Here is a 21,391-nt window from a genome sequence, read left to right as displayed (position 1 = left end):
CGGACCGGGATAAGGGACAGGGACAAGGGATGGGGCCGGGAGACTGGGACAAGGGACAGGGATGGGGACAGGGACAAGGGATGGGGACGCGGGATGGGGACGAGGAATGGGGACGGGGACGGGGACGTGGGATGGGGACAAGAGACTGGGACAAGGGACATGGGATGGGGATAGGGGACGTGGGACAAGGGGTGGGGACAAGGGACAGGGACAGGATAAGGACAGGGACGTGGGATGGGGACAAGAGACTGGGACTGGGATAAGGGACAGGATGGGGACAGGAGGGTGGGACAAGGGACGGGACGGGGACAGGGGGATGTGGGATGGGGACAGGAGACTGGGATAAGGTACAGGGATGGGGACGGGGACAAGGGATGGGGACGCGGGATGGGGATGAGGAATAGGGACAGGGATGGGGACGGGGACGTGGGATGGGGACGAGACTGGGACAAGGGACATGGGATGGGGACAGGAGACGGGGATAAGGGACAAGGCATGGGGACAGGGACAAGGGATGGGGGCAAGGGACAGGATGGGGACAGGGATGTGGGATGGGGAGAGGAGACTGGGACAAGGGACTGGAATGGGGACCGGAGACTGGGATAAGGGACAGGATAAGGACGGGGACGTGGGTTGGGGACAAGGGATGGCGACAAGGGACAGGGGTGTGGGGTGGGGACCGGAGAGTGGGGTAGGGGACAAAGGACGGGGACAGGGTCAAGGGATGGGGACAGGGATGTGGGATGGGGACCGGAGAGTGGGGTAGGGGACAAAGGACGGGGACAGGGTCAAGGGATGGGGACAGGGACGTGGGATGGGGACGAGGTTGTGGAGTGGGGACAGGAGGCTGGGACAAGGGACAGGGACAAGGGATGGGGACAGGGACATGGGATGGGGACGAGGTTGTGGGGTGGGGACAGGAGGCTGGGACCAGGGACAGGGACAAGGGATGGGGACAGGGACGTGGGATGGGGACAGGAGGCTGGGACCAGGGACAGGGACGTGGAGTGGATGTGGGATGGGGACAGCCTTTGGGACACGCCACGGGTGCACAGCCCCGTCCCAGGACGGGGACACGGGCAGGGGACCGCGGACACGCCCGTGGGGACAGCGACACGCGACAGACCCACGCGGGGCGCCTGCCCCTTTAAGACCGCCCCCCCACGCTCCCTGGTGGCGCGCCGCGTTGGCCACGCCCTCTTTAGCCCCGCCCCGCCCCCTAGCCCCGCCCCCTCGGCGTGCGCTCCCCTCCCTTCAGTCTCCGCGCGCCGGCTCAGCGGCGTCCTCGCGCCGCCGCCGCCGCCCCCCATTGGCCCGTGCGCTCGCGCCGCCGCCGCCTGGTGAGAGACCCCCCCCGCCCCTCCCCGCGCCGCCTCAGTCTCCCCCGAGGGGCTCGGGGGAGACGGGCGGGGAGGGGGGCGCTGCCGCCGCTCGCGCCTCCGCCGCTCTTCCCCAGCGACCGCGGGCCGCTTTTGGGGACCGGGGAGGGTTGGAGGGCACGGCGGGGGGGGGTCCCCGGTAGCTCCGGCTCCCCGCTTCCTCCTCCCGGCGGGCTACGGGAGGCGCTGCTGGGATTTGTAGTCCGCGGGCGGCGGCGCGGGCCTAGCGGCGGATGGGGGTGGGAGGGGGGAGAGGACTACAACTCCCAGCGGCCCCCGCGCGGGGTGGGGAGGGGGCGGCGCTGGTGCCCCGCAGGAGTTGGGGCCCGGGCCGCGGGGGGAATGACGTGGTTTGGGGGGGGGGGGGGGGGGAATTAGGGGGTCCTGGGGGGATTTTGGGGGAAACTGTGGGCTTTTGGGGGGCAATTATGGGTTTTGGGGGGGATCTGGGGAGGTTTGGGGGGGTTCTGAGGGGTTTTGGGGGAATCTAGGGGGGGTTTGGGGGGGGTCCGAGGGGTTTTGGGGTCCTAAGGTGCTTTGGGGGGGGGTCTCAGGGATTTTAGGGGGGGTCCCTGACGTGATTTTGGGGCCCTGAGGTGTTTTGGGGGGACTCTGAAGTGTTTGGGGGGGGGGGCGCCCCTACCCCACAGCCCCCACCTCTCCTTTTGTGTTGTCGGGGGGGGGGGCAAAGCGAGCCCTTGCTGCCCTGTGCCCCCCCTCATTTTTGGGGGGGCACCATGGGGGGGATGCCCCCCTTCAGTTTTGGGGTACAACTCCTGCTCCCCACCCCCCAAAAAAAAACAAACAAAACAGGGGAATCCCCCCTTTATAATAGGGTCCCCCATCGCTTCCCCCTCCCCTGGGATATTTTGCGGGGGGGGGGCACCCCCTTAACCCCCACCCCCCAAAATTCAGGCCAGGCAGATGAGCACTCATTCATCCAACTCTTATTTTTTATTATTTTTTTTTGCTTCTTTTTCCCTTTTTATAAATAAAAACCCACCCAGGGCTGATGTGAGGCCCCGAGCCGGAGCTGGCCCCCCACTTGTTACCCTAACGAGCCCCCCCCCCCGACCCCATTTTTAACCATTTCTTTAATTTTCCGGGGCGCCAGAACTCCCTGCTGGGAGGTAACCCCTAATAACGACCCCATAGGAAGCAGGATTTGGGGGTTTTGGTGTCTTTTGGGGTAAAAAGCCCCGCTTTTTTGTGCAAATTTTAAAGGGGGGGGGGGGGTCCAAGGCAGTTTTTGGGGTGCGGCAGCCGGAATTGGGGTGGAATTGGGTCAAACTGGGGGTGCTGGTGAATGAATGGGGCTGTGGGTTCGGGGTTTGGGGGGCGTGGGTGGGGGCTTGCCCCCCCCCCCCCCCCCCCCCCCGAGGGGTTGTTTTCCCAAACTTAACCTGTTTTTTCCCCAAAAAACTCTAATTTTAGAAGCTCGCCAGCGGCCGGAGCGATGCTGAAACATTTCCCTTAAGGAATTAAGTGGGAAAGGGGGGGGGGGGGGGGGGGGCAATGACCCCAAAACAACCAAACTCCCCCCAAAATCCGGCTGGGGGTGTATGTGTGGAAGCGAACTCCCCCCCCCCCCCCCCCCCCCCCCCCGGGATTTCTTCCCTTTTTAGAATCAGGATTTTGGGGGGGGGGGGGGGGGCGACACGACTCCCACACCCCCCCCCCAAATCACCCAGGTTTTACTTATTTTTGTTTTTGTTTTTTTTTTTCCCCCCATTTAATGCGAAAAAAATGGGATTTTATTTTCGGCCCTTCCCAGCCCCCCCGGGGGCTCGGTCGAGGGCGTATTTTCATTCCCCCCCCCCCCCCCCCCCCCCCCCCCCCCCCCCCCCTTTTTTTTTTTTTTTCTTCTCTTAATTAAATCCCGTCGCCAAACTTGTCCTGACCTATTTGTGCAGGCACCAGAGAGCCGTTCGCTAACGAGCCGCTGTTAATTAGGATACGCTGCCGGGCTCCGCTCCCCCCGCGGTGCAACCGAAGGGGCTTTTTTTGGGGGGGGGGGGGAAATCCTCAATTTTGGGATCCTCAAATTTGGGATCTCGAGGGGGGCAGCACCCCTCAAACTCTTGGTTTTTGCCAGCGAAAACCCCAATTTCCCTTTATTTTACCCAATAACGAGGCTGCTGCTTCTTCTCCTGCTGACTTTTTGGGGGAGAAAAACCTCCCTTTTGTTCCTTTTATTATTTTTGGGGGGTTGTTTTTGTGTTTTTTGGTTTTTTTTTTGTTGTTTTTTTTTTTTTTCTGGGGCCGTGGCAGCGCCCGCTCTGCAGGTCGGGGCTTGCCGGGCTCAGCCCGCTCCGCCTGCTGCGTTCCCTTCGTTAGCAGCTTCATTATCATTCAAAAACCTTGAATTCTCACCCATTTTGGAACCAATTTTGGGTTGTTTTTTTTTTTTTTTCAGCGCCCCCCAAGTCTCCCCAACAGCGCCCCGAGGCCGTAATTAAGGCTGACGAGGTAAAGACCCCGCTTTTAATTGATCAAAGCAGGTTAATTACGTCGCTCCGAGCCCGCTTCCCCCCTTTATACACATTTAATGGATTTCTCTGCTTTTTGCCCCAAATCCAGAGCCGCCCCGCGATCCCGGACCCCGCTGACCCCGACCGCGGGCTGCTGTCGGACCCCCCCAGCACATCCCCACGGTAAGGTTGGTGATTTTGGGGGAATATCCCGGTATTTTGTGAATTGTGACCATCCGCTATTGTAATTTTCCCCCCCTTTTTTTTCCTTTTTCCCCCCCTTTTTTCCTTTTTTCCCCTCCTTTTGCACTAAAACCAATTAATGACATTCTCATCGCCCGGTAATGGGGATTATTTGGCGTTAACCGCCCCTAATTAGGCACAAAGTTGTGAACCTCTTAGCTAATTGCTCCACTAATTTCCCCTCCCCGGTTCCTCCCGCGGCTGCAGCCGGCCCACAGCCAGCCGGGGACATTTTGGGTTCGTTTCCTGCCTTTTACACATTTAGGGCCAATTTTCAGGAAACGCAGAACTTGGCCATCGGTTGAAGCAGGTGTTTTGCCTGGCGTTCCCCAATTTTGGGGTGTTTTTTTGGGGGGAAAAAAGCGTGAAATAGGGTGCGTGGTCTCTGCGGTGCGTTGAGTGCACTCCCGGTCCGTTTTTTGGGCTGTTTTCACCCAAAATGAGCGCTGGACGGGAGCGTGCGTGACCTGAAGGACGGCAAAACCAGGAGCCGTGCCTTAAATCTTTATTTTTAACGGGAAATTTTCCCCGATGCCCGGCTTTTTCCTCCGCTTCGAGGCTAAGGCAGGGTTAAAGCCGTGGCCACGGGGGGAAGAACGCCAGAAATTGTAGCACAATTTATCAAAAGCCGTGGTTAATAATTAAAAAACCTCGCCCTTCCCCCCTCGCGGCGGCTCCCGGGCGCTTTGGGGCATGCGGCTCGGAAAACCCAGCTCGGTAAATAGGCTCCGAGATAGGGCAGAAACCGCCCAATTTCCCCCCAAATTTTGGGGCATTTCGCACCCACGTGTGGCGGCGACCCTAAATACGGGACCACAGCGGGCCGTTTGACGCCCTTTTCCTGGCATTTTTGCCCCCAAAAATCACTTGGGGCATCGGGGTCGTCCCGTTCCCCGCAAGGAGAGCCGCGAAGAGTTGGCTAAAATTAAAAATTATGGCTAAAATGGTTAAAATTATTATTTTTTTTTTTTTGCTCTGGGTGATCAAATTCTCGCTGGCACACGAGGAAATCGCCTGGGGACGTGGTGCCAGGAACCGCCCGCTTCCCTCCAAAATTTTGGGGCAATTTTCACCCGTGCATGGCAGTGACCCTAAATATGGGACCGCAGCGGGGCGTTTGAGCCCTTTTCCTGGTGTTTTTATCCCAAAAATCACTCGGGGCGTCGGGGTTGTCCCGCTCCTCGGTGCCGTGAGGTTCCGGCTAAAATGGCTAAAATGAAAAATTGTGGCTAAAATTAAAAGAAAATATTCTATTTTTGGCTTTGGGAGCCAGCTAAAATGGTTAAAATTAAAAATTACGGCTAAAATGGTTAAAATTATTATTTTTTTTTTGCTCTGGGCGATCAAATTCTCACCGGCACACGAGGAAATCCCTCGGGGACGACGCGGTGCCGGACCCTGACCCCGCGCGGTGATGGCCGCGGGCGTTCCTCTGCCCTTCGCCCCCGGGGAGCGCCCGGCCCCAAATCTGCGGCGGATCTGAGGGCACGGAGCGGAAAAAAAAAAATCAATTTTTCCGCCCGGCTGCGTCGGGAATGAGTTAATTTCCCCCGTTTTTCCATCTGCAGACGGAGAGAATAGAGTAGGACCTACAATAACAGCGCTGGTTGTGTTTACGTGTTATTTTTTCGGGGCTGAGCTCGATGTTTGCGGCTCGCGAGCTGAGGGATTCGGCGTTGCCCAGCGGGGGGATTTTGGGCCCGGATCTCGCCGTTTTGGTTAAAGCAGCTATCCGTGAGCGCGGTGCCTTCCTTGCTCGTCTTCGGGGGATTAGAGCAGATTATTTCGAGAGGGAGATTAGAGCAGCCCAGCGGGGCGGGTGCTCGGTGTCTTCCTGCCCCTGCGCTGCCCGTTTTGAGGAGAAAAACAGGGATTTGGGCTGTGAAAATCGGCGCGAAGTGGTCCTGAACCCGAGGTACGGGGCCATTTGGGTTGAAATCCCTAAATCCAGTTGTTCTCCGCGGGGTTTAATCCCCGCCGGGGATCGCTTGGAAGGGGATGACACGGGAGCTGCGAGGCGGAGCAGTTTGGGGGGAATCTGAGTGATTTTGGGGCTAATTTTGGGGTTTTGCCCCCAGGGCGCGCTCGGCTGCCACGCCTCCCCCGGATTAACGCCGGCGTTGGGAAATTCGAGCCTTAAAGCTCCGAAAGGTGGCAGGAAAGGCGAGACACCGCCTCGTTAATCCCTCAGCACCCTTCATTAATAGCTAATTTAAGGGCAGGAGGCTCCGAACGCATCCATGGAGTGGCTGCGTTGGGATTTTTTCCCCCCAAAAAACGCAGGGATTTGGGAATCCGTCGCCACCCGCGTGGCAATGGGCCACTGAGGTTCAGGGATGCGACTGGGGGGGCCGAAATCCCCGGGGTTTCGTCCTTCCTCGGGGTCAGCAGAGCTTCACGAGATGCCCTGGGGGTGCTTTTGGCTAATTCTGAGTCATTCCTCCCCAAATCCATCACCTAAAAAATCTTCTAGGACGCGTTCAGCCTGGGGGAGAGCTCGCAAGAGGCTGAGAAAGAAACGAGGTGTTGCAAAAGAGCCGGGTACCCAAATCGGTGTTTTCTCCCCCCAGCACCAGTGTTTGACGTCTTCTTTTAATTTTGGGGGGCAAATCCTTGGGTTTTGGTAAAGGAGGGCGGCACCAACAGCTTCCTTTCTCCGTGCCAACGAGGGATTTTTGGTAAATCCTCGCTCCGGCCGGGGCTGCTCCTCGGAGAGGCTCTGCCCGTGCCGGGCGCCCTGCCCGCTCGTTAGCCTCCCCTGTCTGCGTTTAATTAATGCTCTCAGGTATTGATTTAACATCCCCCTGCTCACCAGATGCCGGCTCGCGGAGTAATTAGCGGGGATTAACGAGCTGCGCGCCGAACGGGGCAGCCTGGAGGGGACGCTCGGCCGCTGGGGCGGGCTAATGCCGAGCGCAGACGGATTAGGGCTCGCCTGTCCGTCTGTCTGTTCGTCCCTGTCCCCCCGGGGCTGCTTTGCTTGGGGTTTGGGGGCCCCCAGAGCCTCCCCCCGGGGGTGCCAAAGGGATTTTATTTGGGTGGGGGGCGACTTTTGGGAGCCAAAACCCCCTCGAAGCCGAAACCGTCCTGGTGTGGTGGGGGGACGGTTTTGTGGGGGCCGCTTGGTGGCTTTGGGGGGCCGCTTGGTGGCTTTGGGGGGCCCCAAAATGCAGGTAAATGGGTGACACCCCCCCCCCCCAAAAAAATACCCCCCAAAAATCCCTCTAACCTGCTTTCTCCCTCTCCTTCGCAGGATGGCCGGGCAGAAGCGCCGGCGCACGCCGGCGTGAGCGCGGCGGGCAGAGCCACGGGGCAGCGGCGCGCCGGGGACGGCCACCGCCGGGCTTCACCGGCCGGTCACCGGCCCCCGGCGTGGCAACCATGAGCCCCCCCGCGGCCACGCCACCCCTCGCCGGACGATGAGCGCCCACCGCCCTCCGCGGCACGACGGCGCCGACGCCGCCGACAGCTGCCCCGCGGCGTTCTGGGCGCAGAATGGCAGCGTCCCCACCGGTGCCGAGGCCGTCGTCGCCCCCCGGCCGGCGACCGCCGCGCCGCCGGTGCCCAAAATGGGGGTGCGCGCCCGCATCGCCGACTGGCCCCCCAAAAGAGAACCTGCTGCCGCCAGCCCGAGCCGAGAAGGGGGCCGGGATGCGGCATCCCCGCGGGGCGTCCCCGGCGGGCAGCAGCCGCCCCTCGGCGGCAGCGGCGGCGTTTCGGGGCTCAAAGCCCTGCACCGCCTGGCGCGGCGGCGCTCCAAGGACGTGGAGTTCCAGGAGGGGTGGCCGCGCTCGCCCGGCCGCGCTCTGGTCCCCCTGCGGCACCGCAGCAGCAGCGAGGTGACGCTGAGCGAGTGCGACCCCGAGGAGGCGGCGGAGGCGCGGGGGGCCAAGCTGGCGGGGGCCGGGGGGCTCTTCCGCGAGTACGGCAGCACGTCGTCCATCGACGTGCAGGGGATCTCGGAGCAGAGCTTCTTCGCCATGCTCAACGAGTTCCGCAGCGGCGGCAAGACCTCGGCCAGCGCCGTGGCCTCCGCGGAGACCCCCCCCGGACCCTCCCCGGTGGCGGTGGTGGACGGCAGGACGGGGACGCCGCGGGACGAGCCGGCGGCGCAGCCCAAGGAGAAGGCGCGCAGGAAGGGTCCCAAGGGCGATGCCGGGGGCGAATCCATCTTCAGGAAGCTGCGGAGCGGCCGAAACGAAGGGGAAGGAGGAGGCGGCGGTGAGGAGGCGAGGGCGGCCGAGCCGGGCAAGGCGTGGGTGTGCCGGCGGAGCTTCGCCCACTACGACGTGCAGAGCATGCTCTTCGACCTCAACGCCGTGGCCGCCAACCGCGCCGTGGTGGCCCAGCGCCGGAACACCACCACGGGAGCTTCGGCGGCTTCGGCCGCCACCACGCGGCCCGGCGGGCCGGATCCGGCCTTCGCCAGCACCGAGGACCTCAACGGCAAGGAGAACCTGGAGCACGACGTGGGGGACAACACCAGCAACGAGCTCCTGCTGAGCTGCCCCCATTTCCGCAATGAGATCGGCGGCGGGGGCGAGCGCAACATCAGCTTCTCCAGGGCTTCGGGAGGCTCGGCCGGCGGCGGCCCGGTGGGCGACGGCAGCTTCCCGGAGCCCGGCCTCGACGCCCGGCCCACCAACGCCGGCATTTCGGTGCTGGAGGTGCCCAAGGAGCTGCAGAGGAACCCCAACCGGCTCAAGCACTACAGCGTCGAGCACGTGGACCTCGGCGCCCGCTACTACCGGGACCATTTCCACGGGAAAGGTGGGGATGCGGCGGGGGAGGGGGGGGGCCTCGGCGTCGCCAGAAGCTGCAGGGTGTTGATGTAGAGGTGCTCGGGGGGCTTAAAGACCACCCCAAACCCTTCCTTTGAAGGGTTTGGGGTGCATCACCAGCTCCATCCATCCCATTTGTGGGAATGGGCACGGGGACAGCGTGGAACTGGGAGGTCCTGGTGGGACTGTGTTGGGTGCAAGGTCCCACAGCTCGTGGGGACGAGCTGGCTCCTCTGTCCCTACACCTCCTTCATCCCCGTTTGCTTGCAGAGCACTCCAACTACTTCGGGGTGGACGAGAAGCTGGGCCCCGTGGCCGTCAGCATCAAGCGGGAGAAGCTGGAGGACCACAAGGAGCACGGCCCCCAGTACCAGTACAGGATCATCTTCCGGACCAGCGAGGTGCGTTGGCGTGCTCTTCGCCCCGTTGGGTGCCTTCAGGCTCCTCCTGCTTGCGTGTGGTTTTAAAACCAGTTCATAAAGGGGCTGGGAGTGGGAAACATCTGCGGGGCCGTCCCCATCCTGTCATCATCGTTGTCCCCACCATCCCCATCTTGGGGCCGTCCCCATCTCGGCTCTGTCCCCGTCCTGTTCGCTGCCATCGTCATCCCCTTCTAAGGTCCTTCCCCATCCCATCATCACCATCGTTGTCCCCGTTGTTCCTATCCCGGGTCCATCCCTGTCCCATCGTCACTGACCCCATCTTGGATCCGTCTCCATCCTGTTCACCCTTGTCCCCATCTCAGGTCCATCGCCATCATCGTCCCCGTCATTCCCCTCTTGGGTCTGTCCCTCTTGTTCCTGTCTTGAGCCCTTCCTTATCCCATCATCCATCCCATCGTCCCCACCTTGGATCCATCCTATTGCCATCATCCTCGTCATTGTCCCCACCTTGCATCTGTCCCCATCTCATCGTCCCCACCTCCGGTCCATCCCCATCCTGTTGTCCCCACCTTGGATCGATCCCCATCCCATCGTCATCCTCACCTTGTATCCGTCCTCATCCCATTGTCCTAATCCTTGTCCACGCCTCAGGTCCATCCCCATCCTATTCTCCCCACCTCAGATCCGTACCAATCCCATCATCCCCGTCATCATCTGCACCTCGGATCCGTCCCCATCCCATTGTCCCCATCATTGTCCTCCCCTTGGATCCATCCCCATCATCGTCTTCACCTTGGATCTGTCCCCATCCAATCGTCCTTATCATTGTCCCTACCTCGGGTCCATCCCCATCCTATTGTCCTCACCTCAGATCCGTTCCAATCCTATCCTTGCCGTCATCATCCTCTCCTCAGACCCGTCCCCATCATCGTCTTCACCTCAGATCTGTCCCCATCCCATCGTCCCCGTCATTGTTCTCACCTTGGATCCGTCCCCATCATAGTCCCCACCTTAGACCCATCCCATCGTCCCCATCCTCATCCTCACCTCGGATCCGTCCCCATCCCATCCTTCTCATCCTATTGTCCCCACCTCGGATCTACCCCCACCCTGTGCCCCTCGCCTCCCCGTGAGCCCCCCCCCAGCTCGTCCAGCCCCATCCTCGCCCCCCCAGCTCATCACGCTGCGCGGCTCCATCCTGGAGGACGCCACCCCCACCGCCACCAAGCACGGCACGGTGCGGGGCCTCCCGCTGAAGGACGCGCTGGAGTACGTCGTCCCCGAGCTCAACATCCACTGCCTGCGCCTGGCCATGAGCACCCCGAAGGTCACCGAGCAGCTCCTCAAGCTCGACGAGCAGGGGGTGAGCAGGGCAAGGGGTCCCGGTGACAAATGTGGCACCCACGGGAAGGCAGCGGGGGTCCCGGTCCCACCGCACGTCCCTGGGGGTGGTGGCATCGCGCTGGTGGGCTCTTTTTGCAGCAACCGGTTGCAATTTCCCCCCCCCCCCCACCCCGAGAGCGTGCCAGCGACGCCTTTTTGCCTCTGAACCCCTTCGTTACTTTCTTGGCTTGGGGTGCAAAGCCGTGGGGCTGGGGCAGGGGGGGCTGCACGGCTCTTTTTCGGGGTGCTGACGCCCGCCCCGCCGCCCGTAGCTCTGCCGGCGGCACAAGGTGGGCATCCTGTACTGCAAAGCCGGGCAGAGCTCGGAGGAGGAGATGTACAACAACGAGGACGCGGGGCCGGCCTTCGAGGAGTTCCTCGCGCTGCTGGGGGAGAAGGTTTGCCTCAAGGCCTTCAGCAAGTACGCCGCGCAGCTGGACACCAAGAGTGAGTGACGGGGATTTGGGGGGCCCCACCCCCCGGGGGCGCCCGCCTCCTTGACCGCCCGCCTTCCCCGCAGCCGACTCGACGGGCACCCACTCGCTCTACACCACCTACCAGGACTACGAGATCATGTTCCACGTCTCCACCATGCTGCCCTACACCCCCAACAACCGGCAGCAGGTACCGCCGCGCCAGCTCCGCGGCTCGTCCGGCTGTCCGTCCGTCCATCCGTCCGTCACAGCCCCCTTTTTATTTTTTTTTTTTTTTGCTTCTCCCCGCCCCCCCCCCCCCCTCGCCAGCTGCTGAGGAAGAGGCACATCGGGAACGACATCGTGACCATCATCTTCCAAGAGCCCGGAGCCTTGCCCTTCACCCCCCAGAACGTCCGATCGCACTTCCAGCACGTCTTCATCATCGTCCGAGCCCACAGCCCTTGCACCGATAATGTCTGCTATAGGTGAGACCCCGCCCCCCCAGGAAGTCCCCATCCGGCCCTCCAAATCGTGCCCACCACAGTCTGGGTTCAAATTTTGGGGCATTTTCTCCACCTGGGGAGATTTCTCCCCCGCTTCTGCTTCCTCGAAGTGCTCTGAGCACCCTAACCCGTTCCCCGCTTCGCCTCCCCCCAAGCGTGGCCGTGACCAGGTCCAAAGACGTGCCCCCCTTCGGGCCCCCCATCCCCACCGGCGTCACCTTCCGCAAGTCCGACGTCTTCCGAGACTTCTTGCTGGCCAAGGTGATCAACGCGGAGAACGCCGCCCACAAGTCGGACAAGTTCCACACCATGGCCACGCGCACGCGGCAGGAGTACCTCAAGGACCTGGCCGAGAACTGCGTCACCAACACGCCCATCGACTCGGCCGGGAAGTTCAACCTCATCTCCCTGGCCTCCAAGAAGAAGGAGAAGACGAAAGCCCGGGCGGGTGCTGAGCAGCACAGCGCCGGGGCCATCGCCTGGCGTGTCTCCGCTCAAGACTTCGCCCGTGGAGCCGAGATTGCTTGCGTCTTGGGCATCTCCAACGAGTTCGTGGTGCTGCTCGACCTGGCCGCCAAGGAGGTGGTCTTCAACTGCTTCTGCGGGGACGTCATCGGCTGGACCGCCGACGTCTCCACCCTCAAGATCTTCTACGGCCGCGGCGACCACATCTTCATCCGGGCGGCTGAGGGCGGCCCCGAGGACGTCAAGGAGATCGTGCAGAGGCTGAAGGTGAGCTTCTTGAGGCTATAGAGCGTCCTCCTCCGCGTGGAGGAGGAGATGTGGGTTGGCGGGTCGTTCCTCTTGGCGTGCGTCACCGGAGAAGGGTGGCCGTGCCCTCTCGCCAGGTGACGACGGCGGGCTGCGAGACGGTGGACATGACCCTGCGGCGCAACGGGCTGGGCCAGCTGGGCTTCCACGTCAAGTACGACGGCACGGTGGCCGAGGTGGAGGACTACGGCTTCGCCTGGCAGGCCGGCCTGCGGCAGGGCAGCCGCCTGGTGGAGATCTGCAAGGTGGCCGTGGTGACGCTCAGCCACGACCAGATGATCGACCTGCTGCGCACCTCCGTCACCGTCAAGGTGGTCATCATCCCGCCCCACGAGGACGGGGCCCCGCGCAGGTAACCCCAACGGGGTGGGGGCTCAGGGGGCTGCCACCCCCCTCATCACATCTTTTTGGGGCTTTGCTACTGGAGCAAATTGGGGGCCGGGCCCCCCGGGGCGCGTTTTGGGGGCCGGGCCCCCCGGGGCGCGTTTTGGGGCCGGGCTCCCGGAGCAAATCGGGGTGTCCGAGGTGGGCACGGAGACGGTATCACCGTCAGGGACCTCGTTCCCATCCCCTGCAGCCTTGCAAAGCCTAATTAGAGCTGACGAGGGCGGTTTAACGATGGGATTTGGAGGATACCCCCGCCCCCTCGGTCCCCCATCCCTGCAGAACTTTGGCGAGGGGGGCTGTTTTTCGGTCGCCACCGCTCGCTTCTCCCCCTCGCCGCGGCGACGCCGGCGGTGTAATTAAACAGCCGAGGGAGCCGGGATGCTCACGGGGGGGTGTCCCCGTCCCCTCGTTGTGTCTCTGCAGGGGCTGGGCTGAATCGGTGGAGCTGAGCAGCGCCGAGCCCAAGGGCGAAGCGGAGAGCGGGCGGCCGCCCTACCGCAGCAGCGCCGGCTGGCAGTGGAGCGGCCCGGCGTCCCACAACGCCGCCCCGGCCACCGGTGGCCACGGGCAAGCGCTCGCCAGGGCCACCAAGCAGCCGCCGGTGTCCTACCGCGAGGTGCAGCCCCTGCACGGCAAGAGGTAAGGACGAGGAATGGGGGATTTTGGGGGGCCTGGAGTCGCCGTGACCCCGTTTTTCACCTCTCCCCGGTGCCCCAGACCCGTTAGCTTCCCCGAAAGCCCGCACCCCGCCGCGCCGGCGCCGGCCGGAGCCGAGCGGCCGCAGCCGTACCGGCAGCCCTCGGGAAGCTTCTCAACGCCCGGCACCACCACCGCCACCTACGCTCGCTATAAACCCTCTCCGGAAAGGTGGGTGGGCGCCGCACCCCCCAAAAAAATCCACCGTTTTGGGGGTGGGAGCACCCAGGTTCCTTTTGGGGGCAGCTCTGAAATGAGGAGCAAAACCCCAAACGCCGCCCGGTGTCCCCGGCAGGTACGCGGCCCCGCAGCGGGCGCTGGTGCCCTTCGAGCCCCACGGCGGCCACGACGTCCCCTCCAGCGGCGACTCGTCCTCGGGCGGGCTCAGCAGCCACGAGAGCACCATGGAGAGGCACAAACCCGGTGAGAAACCCTTTTTTGGGGGGGCAAAGCCAGGCAAAACCCGGCTTGGGGGGGCAAAACCCGGCTTGGGGGGGCAAAACCCGGCTGGGCTGTCACCGGAGCCGACCCCAAATGCTTCGGGGATGAGGGACCCGGGCTGGGCGGGTGGCCCCGGACCCCGCCGGTGACCCCGGTGGTTTTGGGACTTGTTTCAGAGCCCCTGTGGCACGTGCCGGCGCCGTCCAGGCTCGGGGGCAAGCGGGCCGGCAGGCAGGAGGCGGCGGGCAAGGACTCGCCCAGCCGGCACCCGAAGGTGAGGGCCGTCGCCGTGGGGTGCTGGGGTACCCCCAGCCCCTTGGGGGGGGCTCTGGGACCCCCCCAGCTTCATTTTGGGGTACACCCAGCCCTTTGTTGGGGGCTCTGGGACCCCCTAGCTTCATTTTGGGGCACCCTCAGCCCTTTGGGGGGGGCTCTGGGACCCCCTAGCTTCATTTTGGGGCACCCTCAGCCCCTTGTGGGGGGCTCTGGGACCCCCACAGCTTCATTTTGGGGTACCCCCAGCCCTTTGGGGGGGGGCTCTGGGACCCCCCCAGCTTCATTTTGGGGTACACCCAGCCCTTTGGGGGGGGGCTCTGGGACCCCCCCAGCTTCATTTTGGGGCACCCTCAGCCCTTTGGGGGGGGCTCTGGGACCCCCTAGCTTCATTTTGGGGCACCCTCAGCCCCTTGTGGGGGGCTCTGGGACCCCCCCAGCTTCATTTTGGGGTACCCTCAGCCCTTTGGGGGGGGGCTCTGGGACCCCCCCAGCTTCATTTTGGGGTACCCTCAGCCCTTTGGCTTCATTTTAGAGCCCCCAAACTCTGCGGGGGTTTTAACCTCCCCCCCCCCCCCCCGGCTTCATTTTAGATCCCCCCAAGCCCTTTGTGTGCTCTCTAAGGCCCCCCAACCCCTTTGGGGGGGGGGCTCTAAGACCCCCTCAACTTCATTTTAGAGCCCCCCAAGCCCCTTGTGGGGGGGTTTTAAAGCCCCCCCAGCTTCATTTTAGACCCCCCAAGGGGCTTGAGCCCCCCCAAACCCTTTCTGAGGTCTCAAAGACCCCCCCCAGCTTCATTTTAGAGCCCCCCAAGCCCTTTCCGTGCTCTCTGAGACCCCCCCAGCTTCCTTCTAGACCCCCCCGAGCCCTTTTTTAGGGGTTGGGGGGGTCTCGAAGCCCCCCCTCACCCCGTCCCCGCCGCGCCCCGCAGCCCGACGCGCCGTACTCGAGCCACTCGAGCAGCAACACCCTGTCCAGCAACGCCTCCAGCAGCAGCCACAGCGACGAGCGCTGGTTCGACGGCCCCGACCCCCCCGAACCCGACCCGGACCCCCAGATCTCCAAAGGGGGGGGCTCCAGCGACAGCGGCATCGACGCCCCCCTCTACGCCCCCGGCCCCAAATCCACGCGGCCGGCCCCGCAGCGGGACAAAACCCCAAAACCCTACGCCGAGGAGAAGCCGAGGGAGCCGTCGCCCACCGTCCCCAAAGGCTACCAGCGGCCCAAGGGCTGCTTGCCCCCCGCCTCCAGCCCCGACCCCTTCAAACAACCCAGGTAACGAGCCCCCCCTGACCTCCCCCCCCTTGGCCCCCCCCTTTCACCCTACAGCACCACATCCCCCCAAAAATAAACAGATTTAAATCTTTTTTTTTGGGGGGGGGGGGGGGGGGGGCGTTGGTGGCGTTTCCCTGACGTTCAGCCCCAAATTCCCAAATTTTTGCAGCTCCCGGGGGGGCTACAAAGCGGCCACGGAGCCCCCCCGGCCCCCCGGCGCCCAACCCGGCTCCTTCCAGCTCTCCGCCTCGGTCCCCAAATCCTTTTTCTCCAAGCAGCCGAGCAGGAGCAAGCACGGCGCGGGCTGGAAGCGAGGCGAAGAGCCCCCGGCGCGCCCCGCCGCCTTCTCGGACCCCAAAAAGTAAGGGGAGCCCGCGGGCGGGGGGCTCGAGTCCACCCCTGGGGGGGCTCAGCTGGGACCCCACAGGTCGTAGTAGGAGTCGGGGGGGGTTGCGGGGTCTTTGGTGCCTTGGTTTTGGGGCTCAAAGTGGTGAAAGAGCTTTGCGCACCCCATAAATCTCCCGAGAGCTTTGCGCACCCCATAAGCCCCCCAAGAGCTTTGTGCACCCCATAAATCCCCCCATAGATCTCCCAAGGGCTTTGCGCACCCCATAAGCCCCCCAAGAGCTTTGTGCACCCCATAAATCCCCCCATAGATCTCCCAAGGGCTTTGTGCACCCCATAAATCTCCCAAGAGCCTTGTGCACCCCATAAATCCCCTATAAATCCCCTGAGAGCTTCGTGCACCCCATAAATCCCCTATACGTCTCCCAAGAGCTTTGTGTACCCCAAAAATCCTACCCCATGAGTCTCCCAAGAGCTTCGTGCACCCCATAAATCCCCCCCCGGGGGCCGTTTTTGGGGTCTCAGCAACCTCCCACCCCCAAAACCCCGTCGCAGGCAGGTGGACGCGAGCACCAAGAACGTTTTCGGGCAGCCGCGGCTGCGGGCGTCGCTGCGGGACCTGCGCTCGCCCCGCAAGCCCTACAAATCCACCATCGAGGACGACCTCAAAAAACTCATCATCATGGACAGCGCCGCGCCGGAGCCCGAGCGAGCTGCGGTGAGCGATGCCGGGACCTAAAAACCCTAACAATACCTTAAAAAAAAATTAAAAAAAAAATAAATTAAAAAAAATAAAATTAAAAAAAATAAAAATTAAATTAAAAATTTAAATTTTAAAAATTTAAAAAAATAAAAATTAAAATTAAAAATACATAAAAATAAAAATTTAAAAAATAAAAAATAATTTAAAATTAAAATTAATAAATAAAAATAATTAAAATTAAAATTAATAAATAAAAATAATTAAAAATAAAATTAATAAATAAAAAATAATTAAAAAATAAAATTAATAAATAGAAAATAATTAAAAATTAATTTAAAAAAAAAACAACCTAAAACCCTGTTTTTTGCCCCAAAAAGTCGCCCCAAAAGGGGCTGCAGCGGACGCTGTCGGACGAGAGCCTCTGCGGTGGGCGCCGCGACGGTGCCGCCGCCTCCGATCCGCCGTCGGCCGCCGCCGTCCTCTTCACCAGCACCTTCCCGTCCAGCACCCTCCCCGGGCGCCGGCAGCACCCGGCGGGCGCCGGCAGCCTCCCGGAGAAGAAATGTGAGGTTTGGGGGTTTGGGGGTTCCTCTTCCCCCCCCCCCCTCCGTTTTTCAGGGGGTTTTGGGGTCGTCTTAACGGGGTTTGGTCCCCCCGCAGCCACCATCTCGGCCTCGGAGCTGGCGCTGGCCGCGCCGCTGCGCAGGATGGAGCCCGGGCTGATGCCGCTGCCGGACGCGGCGGCGGGGTTGGAGTGGGCCAGCCTGGTGAACGCCGCCAAAGCCTACGAAGGTACGGGGTTTTTTTGGGGTCGGGGGGGGGGGCAGGGACGGGTAGGGAAGCCCTAAAGGCCCCCCGCAGGCTCCTGACCCCATAGGGAGGCTCCTGACCCCATAGGGAGGCTCCTGACCCTATAAAAGGAGCTCTCAGCCCCACAAGGATGCTCCTACCCCTATAGGGGAGCTGCTGATCCTATATGGGAGTTCTCAGCCCCATAATGATGCTCTCAGCCCCACAGGGACACTCCTACCCCTATAGGGATGCTCCCAGCCCCATAATGATGCTCCTACCCCTATAAGGGAGCTCTCAGCTCCACAAGGGTGCTGCTGACCCTATAGGGGTGCTCCTGATTCTATAGGGGAGCTCTCAGCCCCATAACGATGCTCCTACCCCTATAAGGGAGCTCTCAGCTCCACAAGGATGCTCCTGACCCTATAGGGGTGCTCCTGACTCTATAGGGGAGCTCTCAGCCCCATAACGATGCTCCTACCCCTATAGGGATTCTCCTACGCCTATAAGGGAACTTTCAGCCCCATAACAACACTCCTACCCCTATATGGGATCTCCCAGCCCCACAAGGATTCTCCCCCCCCCCTATAGGGGACCTCTCAGCCCCATAACGATGCTCCCACCCCTATATGGGATCTCCCAGCCCCAAAATGATGCTCCCACCCCTATAGGGGATCTCCCAGCCCCAAAATGATGCTCCCACCCCTATAGGGGATCTCCCAGCCCCATAATGACGCTCCCACCACTATATGGCCGCCTTTGAGCCCCCCCGCCTATAGATTTCGGGACCTACGGGGGGGTCCCGACCCCACTCCCCCGTCCCTCCGCAGTGCAGCGAGCCGTCTCCCTCTTCTCCCTCGCCGACCCCGAGCCCCAAAACGCCGCCCCGGAGCGCCCGCCGGCACCGCGCTGCAGGTAACGGCCTTCGGGGGGGGGTCCTAAAACCCCAGGAGGGTCCTAAAAACCTGAGCGGGGGGGTCCCAAAACCCCAGGGGGGTTCCCAAACGCCAAGCGGGGGGTTCCCAAAACCCCAGGGGGGGTCCCCAAACCCTGGGGTGAGGTGGGGGGGGGGGGGGGGGAAGTCCCCAAACCCCAGCAGGGGTCCCAAAACCCCGGGGGGGTCCCAAGACCCCAGGGAGGAGTCCTAAAACCCCGGGGGGGGAGTCCCAAGACCCCAGGAACAGGTCCTAAAACCCTGGGGAGGGGTCCCCAAACCCCGGGGGGGTCCTAAGACCCTGAGCGGGGGGTTCCCAAGACCCCAGGGAGGGGTCCCAAGACCCTTGGGGGGGGGGGGGGGGTCCTAAACCCCCCAGGGGAGGTGTCCCAAAACCCCTGGACCAGGTCCTAAAACCCTGGGGAGGGGTCCCAAAACCCCAGGGGGGGGTCCTAAAACCCCAGGGGTGGGGGGGGGTCCCAAACCCTGGGAGGGGTTTCCCAAAACCCTTGGGGGGGGGTCCTAAACCCGGGTGGGGGGCGCAGTTCCCAAACCCCAGGGGGGGCGTCCCAAACCCCGGAGGGGGGTGTCCCAAAACCCTAAATTCCCCCCCCCGCTGTTTTGGGGTCCCTACAACGCAGCGAGGAGCCCCCCCTGGACCTCCCCGGGAAGGTTTTCCAGCTGGAGGCGATGCTCAAGCAGCTCCACAGCGACCTGCAGAAGGTACGGGGGGGGGGGGGGCGCGGGGGCACCCTTGGGTGCTCCCCCTGACTTGGTGGGGGGGGGGGGGGGGTCTTAAAAATTACCCCAACCCGCCCCCCCCCCCCAGGAGAAGCAGGACAAGGTGGTGCTGCAGGCGGAGGTGGCGACGCTGCGGCAGAACAACCAGCGGCTGCAGGAGGAGTCGCAGACGGCCAGCGAGCAGCTGCGGCGCTTCGCCCGCTTCTTCGGCGCCGTCGACAAGAAGGAGCTCTAAGGGGGGGGACGCCTCCCCCCCCCGGCACGGTCCTATATACGGACCGGTCCTATATACGGCCCGGAGGAGCCTCACGGGGCTGGGAGCAGCCTTACGGGGCCAGGAGCGCTCTTATAGGGCCGGGGCGGCTTGATAGGGCCAGGAGTGTCCGTATGGGACCAGGAGCTGCTGTATGGTTTTATATAGGGACCGGTCCTATATAGGGACCGGAGCAGCCCCCTGGGGCCAGGAGCCCTCTTATAGGGCCGGGGTGGCTTTATAGGGCCAGGAGCGCCTTTATAGGACCAGGAGTGTCCGTATGGGACCAGGAGCTGCTGTATGGTTTTATATAGGGACCGGTCCTATATAGGGACCGGAGCAGCCCCCTGGGGCCAGGAGTGCTCTTATAGGGCCGGGGTGGTTTTATAGGGCCAGGAGTGTCCGTATGGGACCAGGAGCTGCTGTATGGTTTTATATAGGGACCGGTCCTATATAGGGACCGGAGCAGCCCCCTGGGGCCAGGAGTGCTCTTATAGGGCCGGGGCGGCTTTATAGGGCCAGGAGCGCCTTTATAGGACCAGGAGTGTCCGTATGGGACCAGGAGCTGCTGTATGGTTTTATATAGGGACCGGTCCTATATAGGGACCGGAGCAGCCCCCTGGGGCCAGGAGTGCTCTTATAGGGCCGGGGTGGCCTTATAGGGCCAGGAGTGTCCGTATGGGACCAGGAGCTGCTGTATGGTTTTATATAGGGACCGGTCCTATATAGGGACCGGAGCAGCCCCCTGGGGCCAGGAGTGCTCTTATAGGGCCAGGAGCGCCTTTATAGGGCCAGGAGTGTCCATATGGGACCAGGAGCTGCTGTATGGCCCTATGTAGGGACCAGTCCTATATACAGACCGGAGCAGCGTTATGGGGCAAAGAGCAGCCTTACGGGACCAGGAGTGCTCTTACAGGGCCAGGAGTGTCCATACGGGACCAGCAGCTGCTGTATGGGACCAGCAGCTGCTGTATGGTCCTGTATAGGGACCGGTCCTATATACAGCCCAGAGCAGCCCCACGGGACCAGGAGCAGCTGTATGGGACCAGGAGCCTCTGTATGAACTGCTTTATAGGGCCGGGAGCTTCTGTATGGGACTGGGAGCTTCTACAGGGGCTGCTGTATGGGACCGGGAACATCCATATAGGACTAGCAGCGTCCCGACGGGGCTGCGAGCAGCCTTATGGGACCAGCACCTTCTGTATAGGGCCAGGAGCACCCATATGTGCCTGGTAGCGTCCCTATAGGGCCGGGAGCATCCCTATAGGGCCAGTAGCATCCATATAGGACCAGGAGCTTCCATACGTGCCCAGTAGCTTCCGTATAGGCCCGGGAGCACCCATGGGTGCCTGGTCCCATCCCTATAGGGCCGGGAGCCCCCATATAGGACCAGGAGCACCCATGGGTGCCCGACCCCATCCCTATAGGGCCGGGACCCCCCCCCCAGGTCTTCCAGCCCCATTTCCTCCGGGGGCTTCCAAGGCAATAAAAGGGGCGAGGGGCTCGCACCCCCCCCGTGCCCCCTCCCTCCTCCTCCCCCCCCCCCCCCAGGCCCCCTTTTTTTTGGGTTGTTTTGGGGCTTTTTTATTATTTTTTGTCCTTTTTTTGGGGTGCGAACTGAATAATAATAATAATTAATAATTAATAATAATAATAATTCTCCCAAGCACTTTGCTTTTCTTCCCCCCCCCCCCCCCGAAAAGCTAAATTATTTCCGCGAGGAAGCGATGCTGAGAGCGGCTCAGGAAGCGTAACCCCCCCCCCCCCCAAAAATCCCCCCCCCCCAAAAAAAAATCCCCCCCCCCCAAATCCCCCCCCCAATTGTTTAAATGTAAATGTTCTTTATAAAAAAAACCAAAACATTATATTTGTATAGATGGGACCGTTTGTAACCCTTATTTTTTGTGTTTTTTCCCCTTAATTTTCTATTTGGGGGGGGGGGGGGACACCGGGACCCCCCCACCCCCACTTCTGACCCACCCCCCCCATTCGGGGGGGTGCCAAATCCCCCCCCCCAAATCTCGTTGTGTATATGGGAACCTGTACATTTTATTTTATACGCCCCCCCCCCCCCCATGAAATCTTATTTAATTCCCCCCCCCCCCCCCAAAAAAAACCCACCTTAAAACCCCGCGATTTTTGCTAATCCGACCCAAAACGCTGTGCCCCCCCCCCCGCCCCCCCCCCCGGTGCGTTTTTTTTGCTCGGGTTTGTGTAAAAACAC

The 21,391-nt window shown here is 62.0% G+C and overlaps 1 protein-coding gene across 1 annotated transcript; it reads left to right on the top strand.

Annotated features, from left to right (window-relative positions):
• Positions 1–7,512: 7,512 nt before the first annotated feature.
• SIPA1L3 (signal induced proliferation associated 1 like 3) lies at positions 7,513–19,149 on the top strand. Its single transcript, XM_035572022.1, has 20 exons — positions 7,513–8,863; positions 9,145–9,275; positions 10,432–10,620; positions 10,913–11,087; positions 11,161–11,264; positions 11,384–11,541; positions 11,715–12,291; positions 12,408–12,682; positions 13,141–13,356; positions 13,435–13,584; positions 13,709–13,836; positions 14,031–14,128; positions 15,059–15,402; positions 15,572–15,763; positions 16,303–16,465; positions 16,828–17,014; positions 17,111–17,242; positions 18,070–18,154; positions 18,815–18,896; positions 19,003–19,149. Exons 1-20 carry the CDS (start codon positions 7,513–7,515, stop codon positions 19,147–19,149), a joined length of 4,884 nt encoding a protein of 1,627 aa, XP_035427915.1.
• The last annotated feature ends 2,242 nt before the right edge of the window (positions 19,150–21,391 follow it).

This window comes from Cygnus atratus, unplaced genomic scaffold (assembly GCF_013377495.2).
Source record: "Cygnus atratus isolate AKBS03 ecotype Queensland, Australia unplaced genomic scaffold, CAtr_DNAZoo_HiC_assembly HiC_scaffold_41, whole genome shotgun sequence".
In the NCBI taxonomy this organism is placed as follows: Eukaryota; Metazoa; Chordata; class Aves; order Anseriformes; family Anatidae; genus Cygnus; species Cygnus atratus.
This window is presented reverse-complemented; position numbering and strand designations above follow the sequence as displayed.